This window comes from Polypterus senegalus, chromosome 3, assembly GCF_016835505.1.
Source record: "Polypterus senegalus isolate Bchr_013 chromosome 3, ASM1683550v1, whole genome shotgun sequence".
In the NCBI taxonomy this organism is placed as follows: Eukaryota; Metazoa; Chordata; class Cladistia; order Polypteriformes; family Polypteridae; genus Polypterus; species Polypterus senegalus.
This window is the reverse complement of record NC_053156.1, coordinates 113,417,991-113,426,656: the sequence shown is the minus strand read 5'-3', so window position 1 is coordinate 113,426,656 and position 8,666 is coordinate 113,417,991. Positions and strand designations below refer to the sequence as shown.

The window sequence follows — 8,666 nt, the reverse complement described above, 5'->3', positions numbered from 1 at the left end:
TTGCAATGAGTCTTTTACAGTGCTCTGGAGGAATTTTGGCCGACTCATCTTTGCAGAATTGTTGTAATTCAGCTTTATTTGAGGGTTTTCTAGCATGAACCGCCTTTTTAAGGTCATGCCAGAGCATCTCAATTGGATTCAGGTAAGGACTTTGACTAGGCCAGCCCAAAGTCTTCATTTTGTTTTTCTTCAGCCATTCAGAGGTGGATTTGCTGGTGTGTTTTGGGTCATTGTCCTGTTGCAGCACCCAAGATCGCTTCAGCTTGAGTTGACGAACAGATGGCCGGACATTCTCCTTCAGGATTTTTTGGTAGACAGTAGAATTCATGGTTCCATCTATCACAGCAAGCATTCCAGGTCCTGAAGCAGCAAAACAACCCCAGACCATCACACTACCACCACCATATTTTACTGTTGGTATGATGTTCTTTTTCTGTGTTCCTTTTACACCAGATGTAACGGGACATTTGCCTTCCAAAAAGTTCAACTTTTGTCTCATCAGTCCACAAGGTATTTTCCCAAAAGTCTTGGCAATCATTGAGATGTTTCTTAGCAAAATTGAGATGAGCCCTAATGTTCTTTTTGCTTAACAGTGGTTTGCGTCTTGGAAATCTGCCATGCAGGCCGTTTTTGCCCAGTCTCTTTCTTATGGTGGAGTCGTGAACACTGACCTTAATTGAGGCAAGTGAGGCCTGCAGTTCTTTAGACGTTGTCCTGGGGTCTTTGTGACCTCTCGGATGAGTTGTCTCTGCGCTCTTGGGGTAATTTTGGTCGGCCGGCCACTCCTGGGAAGGTTCACCACTGTTCCATGTTTTTGCCATTTGTGGATAATGGCTCTCACTGTGGTTCGATGGAGTCCCAAAGCTTTAGAAATGGCTTTATAACCTTTACCAGACTGATAGATCTCAATTACTTCTGTTCTCATTTGTTCCTGAATTTCTTTGGATCTTGGCATGATGTCTAGCTTTTGAGGTGCTTTTGGTCTACTTCTCTGTGTCAGGCAGCTCCTATTTAAGTGATTTCTTGATTGAAACAGGTGTGGCAGTAATCAGGCCTGGGGGTGGCTACGGAAATTGAACTCAGGTGTGATACACTACAGTTAGGTTATTTTTTAACAAGGGGGCAATTACTTTTTCACACAGGGCCATGTAGGTTTGGATTTTTTCTCCCTAAATAATAAAAACCATCATTTAAAAACTGCATTTTGTGTTTACTTGTGTTATATTTGACTAATGGTTAAATGTGTTTGATGATTAGAAACATTTTGTGTGACAAACATGCAAAATAATAAGAAATCAGGAAGGGGGCAAATAGTTTTTCACACTACTGTATATATAGTCTTTAGAAAGCTTACAGAAAGATTCAAGGATTGGAAATTGTCCTAGGGCAGCTTTTGACTTAGCAATGGATGCTGTTCATGAGATGCTTCTGCTGACCATCAGATGAAAACGGTCGCAATGTCTCTCTGTCTCTTTTCCTGAAGTCGCTCGGACAAGCCATATTTCTTTTAAAATTATACATGGGGTTCTGGAACATGTGATGTTACACACACATTTGATTGGCTGGCTGTCAATATAATGGTTGACTTCTCTCAAAGTTTTAGAGGTTTATGTATGTCCATTTCCTAAGCCATAAATAATCAATACTGCCTGAGGCATCATCCTCGTCTTCTGCTTGATTTGCACGGATGTTTAAAGGTGATTCAATTCAAAAAAAGAGAAGATGCTGTGATGTAAAATTGCCCATGCAAGTGTCCTGTATTTAAGTTCATCTTGTTTGTTTAGGCAAAGTAATAATGAAAATACAGGCATCTGTTATATAAAAAAATTGCAGATCTTGCACCGTATGGAAGGTATCAAACTTGCCATTTGTTATTCAGCACTTCTCATCTTCAATATGTAGTATTCAATTGTGCAACATTTTCAAGATGTCACTATTTTCAGTTTGCCTTTATGTGGCATTCACGTTTGATTTGCTCTGAGAACACAAGCAATTACTAAAATGAAAAAAATAAACAAAAGAAAGAAGTGCACAGTAATTTACTAACCATACAGGCACCTCTCTGTTTCTCTCAAAGATAATCTTGAATTTTTTGGATTCCAAGAATGTATTTATATTCTTGAACTTACTTATACTGAATATTACTTTTCATTCCTTTGTGCATGAGAATCTGAACCACTGCTTTCTTCAAGCATTGTCATTTGTGATTGACAGCATAATAAAACTGCTCAAAAAAATTAAAGGAAGATTTCATAAAATGGGAAAAAGATCCTGCTGGATATCTACCGTATACTGATATGGACTGGGTAATGTGTGAGGAACTTAAGGATGCCACATTCTTTGATGGAAATAAAAATCATCAACCTACAGAGGGCTGAATTAAAAAAAATGAACATGGAAAAAAATGATGCGGCAGGCTAGTCCATTTTGCCGAAATTTCATTGCAGCAACTCAAAATCGTACTCAGTAGTTTGTATGGCCCCATGTGCTTGTATGCATGCCTGACAATGCTCCTAATGAGATGACAGATGGTGTCCTGAGGGATCTCCTCCCAGATCTGGACCAGGGCATCACCGAGTTCCTGGACAGTCGGAGGTGCAACCTAGTGGTGTCGGATGGACCCAAACATAACATCACAGAAGTGTTCTATTGCAGGGGTGCCCCAACCCCTGGTCTGCAGCCCACTAGCGGCCTGTGGCGGTCTGGCAGCCGGGCCCCGAGAGAACTTCCGGCAACGGAGACTCACTCAGTGAAGGGCTACAGCAAAATGGCTGCCCCATTCACTGATGACACTTTTCAGAACACTAGGCGGGTGGGGCTTTGCAGCGGTGCAGAGAGAGGCCAAGGTGAGAGAGTATTTTTATGGTCCCAACAGTTTCCCCATATGACACGAGTCTATAGAAATCTCGTTGTTACAAAGTACATTCAGCAGATACTTTCATTACAAAAAAGTGACCTTGAAATGCTTGAATGAATCATCTACAGAGCAGTTAGTTCTGTTGTCGCAACTCAGCTGTGCACAACGATCCCCAAACAGAAACATTGTAAAAAAATTTTCTTTCTTCGAACTTTACTCGTACTGTTTTTTTTTTTTTTGCCGTTTTTGTTTTCTGTGGTTTTCAGTGATACCTGTTGCTTATTGCTCGTCAACATCTGAAAAACATCCATTGGGATTTAACTCCTTGTCACCCTCCTATAGAAACGGCAGACACGAAAAACGATAACAGTGTTAATGATTGTGATGTGCAATCTGTTGGAATGACAAATACAATTCACATGTCTGTTATGTGCAAAAAAAAAAAAAAAAAAAATCTAAGGTTGCAAAAGTATGCGAACTGCTGCATTTGAAGACAGTTTTTATGTGGTTCATTCAAGAAACATTCCTATTAATGCGGCACTCATTCAAGAAAATGTGAGGTTTATAAACTCTCTTGGGACCTCCATCAACAGGACAACACACCGAGAGCATCCCGAAGTGCGATCATCATGTCTGTGGAAGACTGTTTACCTGTTGCCGGAGCAACAGACAAACAATCTTCCATAGACGTGGCAATCACACTTTGGGACGCACTTCAGTGTGATGTTCCCGTTGGGTGGGGGGATCCCAAATGAGCCCAGAAACCTCACAATATGAATAGGCATGCAGGCACTATTGGGCACCCACCTTTACTCACTCTGCAGACTCAGTATCCAGCCAGGCTGGAGGAGCCTGAGGAGGGAAATCTGAGGCAGTGGTGGAGTAGCAGCACGTGGGGCAGAGGCAGAAGATACCCGTTGTTCAAGTTGGCAGATAAAGTGGCTGCATTCCAAGCCAAACTTGATTTATGGGGCCAACGAGTGAACATTGGGATTTTTGATATGTTTCAAATGTTAGCTGAGGTTGTTAAAGATACCAAGCCAGGGCCTTCTTTTTCCCAGCTGGTGTATGATCACCTATCTCAGCTTTCAATAGAGTTTGAGCATTATTCCCAACCACAAAATGGAAGGAATGGATCCGTGATCCATTTGAGAATAAGCCAGGTGAATCAACTTTGTCTGTGCTTGAAGATCAACTGCTTGAGGTTGCAAATGATGATGGCCTGAAAAGTATGTTTGAGACAACTTCAAATCTCCATACATTTTGGATTAAAGTCAAGGTAGAATATCCTGAGGTTGCCAGAAAAGCACTGAAGAGTCTGCTTCCATTTCCAACATCCTATCTTTGTGAGGCAGCGTTTTCTGCAGTGACAGCAACCAAAACGAGATTACGGAGTAGACTGAACATAAACAACACACTTCGTGTGGTCATTGTCTTCCATCGTCCCCAGATGGGATCGATTGGTTGAAGGAAAACATGCTCAGAGCTCCCACCGATTCTGCATTATGGTAAATTGTATAATTTCTATTATGATATTATAACTTAATAATGTAATGTAATTGGGTATAAAACTGCCCTATTTACTTTGTTCGGTCTCATACACATCAGTAGTTTTACTTGCACACACGCATCTCTGGGTATGTATGTGTAGGTGTGTATAAATTTAAATATTTAGATGTACAATTTATAGTTATACATGTATATGTCAATGCATATTTCCTTGGTTTCTTGGAGGGTTTAAAATTCATTTGTCATGGCCAGGGAATTCTGGGGGTGGGAGGACACAAACCAAATATGCCCTGGAGGCAGTGCACCATGTGCTGGGGGTTACTCTTTCCCCGCAGTTGTTTAATTTCTGCTTATGTATTAAATTTGTTTTCAGTTATGCTTCCTCTGATTTGACACAGAAATTATTGTGATGTGCATGAGGGTGTTAAGGTGGAATGGTTTGCCAAGCTCTCTCTTATGGGCATAGCCTGTTGGTTTCTTTTTGCTCTTTGTTTAAGAGACCTCAGTCTAGTTTCTTGTGTACTTTCTGTTAGACTTAATCTAAGGGGTTTAGGGGTAGGATTCCAGAGCTATTGTTAGCATTATATGCAAATACTGGCAGGTCCTCTCTTTCTTTTCCTCTCTATTGGCGAATCTAACTGTCTTTTCCTGGAATGCAAGTTTGCTCAATTTCACTTGTAAGTGTTGCTGATTTATTATCTCGCAATAAGATGGATATACAGTAAACTGTTTGCAAGATTTGCATCTTTTGGCTAAAGACATTCATCAGACTGCCTCTTCTGCCACAAGTATAAAACGTGGAGTTTTGGTTCTAGTTTGCCATGCTTTGCACCCAAATTTTCTTGGCTCTGGGTCAGGATTTGTTATGCCTTGATGGAGATCAGTGGGAGGAAATTTGCCTGTGTGTCAGTTTATTTCCCAACACCATATAATAATGCATTTTTCCCTGGTATTACTAAATGCATCCTTTCCTTAATACCAGCTAATCACTGGGATGGATGTGAATGCATTTATTGACCCTCTGCTCGATAAATCACCTTCTTTGATCAAACAGTGCAATGCCACCTTCTCATGAGTGCTTGCCAAATCGGTTATGGATCTAAACCTCAAACTCTTATAGGTTATTATAGAATTTTCCCTCTTCTCTTCCCATTGCAAGTCTTTTTTCAGAATATGTTATATACTAATTTCAAAATATTTTGACCCTCCACACAAAGTAAGCTTTTTTTATTGTTTATTTTCATCCCTGTAAATCTTCAGCTTTCTCTTTCCGTCCTGTCCTCCAAGCAGTACTTCTATACTGCAAAATATAGATTTTATTGAGCAAACCTCTGCTAAACTTGAACAGTTTATTCTTTGAATAAACACTCTGTTCAGGATCCAGCTTATGTTTGGCAGGCTATTAAGGGGCACATTTGAGACCCGACTATTGCTTTTGCATCCAATATAGCCTGCAATAAAAACTAAATACTTCCATTTTTTTCCTGTTATTTTAAATGTATCTAAATGTTTATATTGGAATTGTCCTCCAGTTATAAACTATTAGGTTGCATGAATGGGTTTGGATCAGAATTAAAGCTGTACTAATAGATGCCAAGTGTTATGAACTGAAAAATTAAAACACTGTTCGTGAAGATTTTTCCACTCATTGTTTAAAAAAATGACTGTTTACTGTCAGACTATATAATTTGTATTTTTTACTTAACAAGTTCACAAGACATCTTTCTAAATACAAAGTGCAACAATCTTGAACGAAAAACAACAGTATTTTATGCATCTGGTGTGTATAGTATATATAGATTGTAAAGGATATTTAGTTTAATTATCCTGTTGCCTGTGAACATAAAATTGTTTTATATTAAGCAAGCTGGAACACAGTGGCAGATTTTTTTACAGTCCTTGAAAGCAGGAAGTCATTAATTGCCTTCATTTCTGTCCTTCGTGACATCTTGCTTCATGATATCAGCAACATCAAAATCCTTTCGACTGTTGATCATCTGCGCCAAACTCTGAAATAGAAAAAAATTAAAACTTTTAGGAAAGGAACTCTAATCTAGCCTTTTAATTTATTTAGAGTTATTCAGATTACAGATTTAATTAAAATGATTAAGCAATTTATTTAAAAATATAGAGTCCAAATATTATTTAAAATTGAAAGGCTCAGTGCAAAAATAAAAATAAACAAGTGAGCCTTTGACCTTGAAGAAGAAGCATATTAGAATACCAGTGGTCACTCATCGACGGTGTTGTCTATTTCTCCAAGTAGCAATTCCTTCTTCTTTAAAGTCTGAAATATTGTCACTCCCTCAATCTCCCGTCTCCTCTACAGTGTTTGTTTTTTCTTCAACATTAGGTAGTAAATTTGCGTCCATTTTATTTCACTTTTCACACTCAGCTATCATATTCTTTTCTCTGGGCAAGTTTTAAACAAATGCACCCTACTCTCCTCTTCACCCCGAACTAAACAAACAAATAAACATAAACAAAAACAAACCACATAATCCGTTTATATTAAACATCATTTCAACATCTAACCTTTTGTCTATTCTGTTAAAGACAGCATATAATTGATTCTTGAAACACATTATATGATTTAGCTCAAGGGATCTGGACACCAAATGGAATATACTGTTTTTTAGACACTAATTGATCATGGTGTCCCAATTATTTTTATATCACCTTAATTCTCAAAAATGCAGGAACATTTGAAAATGTTACCTTACGAGCCAGTGCTGCCAAAGGGGAAGAACCATTGACAACTACTCCATTCTCCACTAGTGTCATAACAACATCTACCGAGCTTAAAAATAATGTGATCATTTGGGAAGCAGACTTAATGTTCTCACACCTGAACACATTGCTTACTGCTAACACCACAGTTTGTAAAGGAATAAAATCCCCAGACAGAAGTTTTATCCCATGGTGGCTGCTCAATCATGTGGGTCTAATTCCACCCCACACAAAAGAAACAGGAGATTTCCAAAACATGTCAAACAGAAATGAAATGGAAAGCAGGAAAAAAAAAAGACTTAGTAGTTTAAAAAAAACAAACAAACAAAAAAAACCCTGTCATAAGGCTCCACTATAGTTACGTCAAAGCAAACACCAATCATGCATGGTGATGTTAAAATGGGAAGGAAATAGACAGAATAGATGGATAGAGAAATAATTTGAATTTACAGACAATTTTTTTATTTTATGTATACTTATATACACACACACACACAAACCTCTGAATTGGACAATACAAAGCTGCTGCTTTCAATAACAGGCTTGTTGGTGGTCAGATCTACCAAGATTGTACCACCGGTTTATATTTAAAGTCATTAACATATCAATAGAGCAAATCCAGTAATGTCCATTAATGAAACATGCTGACACAAGTTTGTTTCCTTGTTTGAAGTCACCAGTATTCAGAATTATTAAGATATTGGTACAGGGAGAATCACAAATTCAGTCCACATTCCTAAGTTTGTATCATACTTTTAGTTTTAATTGTGATGTGTTCATCATTGCTCATTCACATAAATCTCCACTCCCTTTCTTTCTAGCATTAAAATTGCTTCTGAAATAATAATAGGTATAAGTAAGCCTGTTCTCCACAGTACCCAAAATGTCACAGTACTGAACTTACTGTGACTCACTATGAGATGTAACACTTCATACTTATATAACAGAAATCAAACATTATACAGAGTCCCTCCAGATCTGTATCCTTTCCAACTTATTTCTATGTTACTGCTGAGTCACTATGATAAGACCATGGTGTATATAAACATATAAGTACACAAGTGTCTGTAAAAAGCCAAATATCCACTTGGGGACAAATAAATTAAGTTCTATGTAGATGTTATACACTTAGGTAGCCATCATATCTTTAACACTCACCTTGTGATCTCTCTCAGGTTCGCAGCTTGTCTGAAACGCAGTATGGAAGAGCTGACACCAGCATCTCTTCAATTTAATTTAAAAATCCATTTAAAATTATCTCTAATGTCTAAAACATATGACTTTGAGAGGTCAGGTCTGATGTCATTGTTCACAGTTTGGGTCGTGTTCTCAATAAGTTTTTATATAATTTTCGTCAAAACAGATGAGTGCACCATCAGAAATAATTTGGACAAAAGCGCAAAAAACGGCCAAAAATTACACAATTGTGATCCTTGAAGAACAATGACAGTAGCAAAAATGTCCCCAAAACTTACACATATAGTAATGATTTAACATGCATTATTGACTATCACACTAAAATCTTTGATAATTTATAAACCATTAATGAAAGTAATTTAGTTACTAATTT

General features: G+C 37.9%; 1 protein-coding gene across 1 annotated transcript in view; it reads right to left on the bottom strand.

The window, feature by feature from the left end:
- Positions 1-6,048: 6,048 nt before the first annotated feature.
- Positions 6,049-8,666, bottom strand: part of ttk (ttk protein kinase) — a 72,295-nt gene continuing 69,677 nt past the window's right edge. The window contains 1 exon segment of the mRNA XM_039749756.1: positions 6,049-6,375. Coding sequence (XP_039605690.1) covers positions 6,283-6,375 — 93 coding nt within the window. The 3' untranslated portion in view covers positions 6,049-6,282.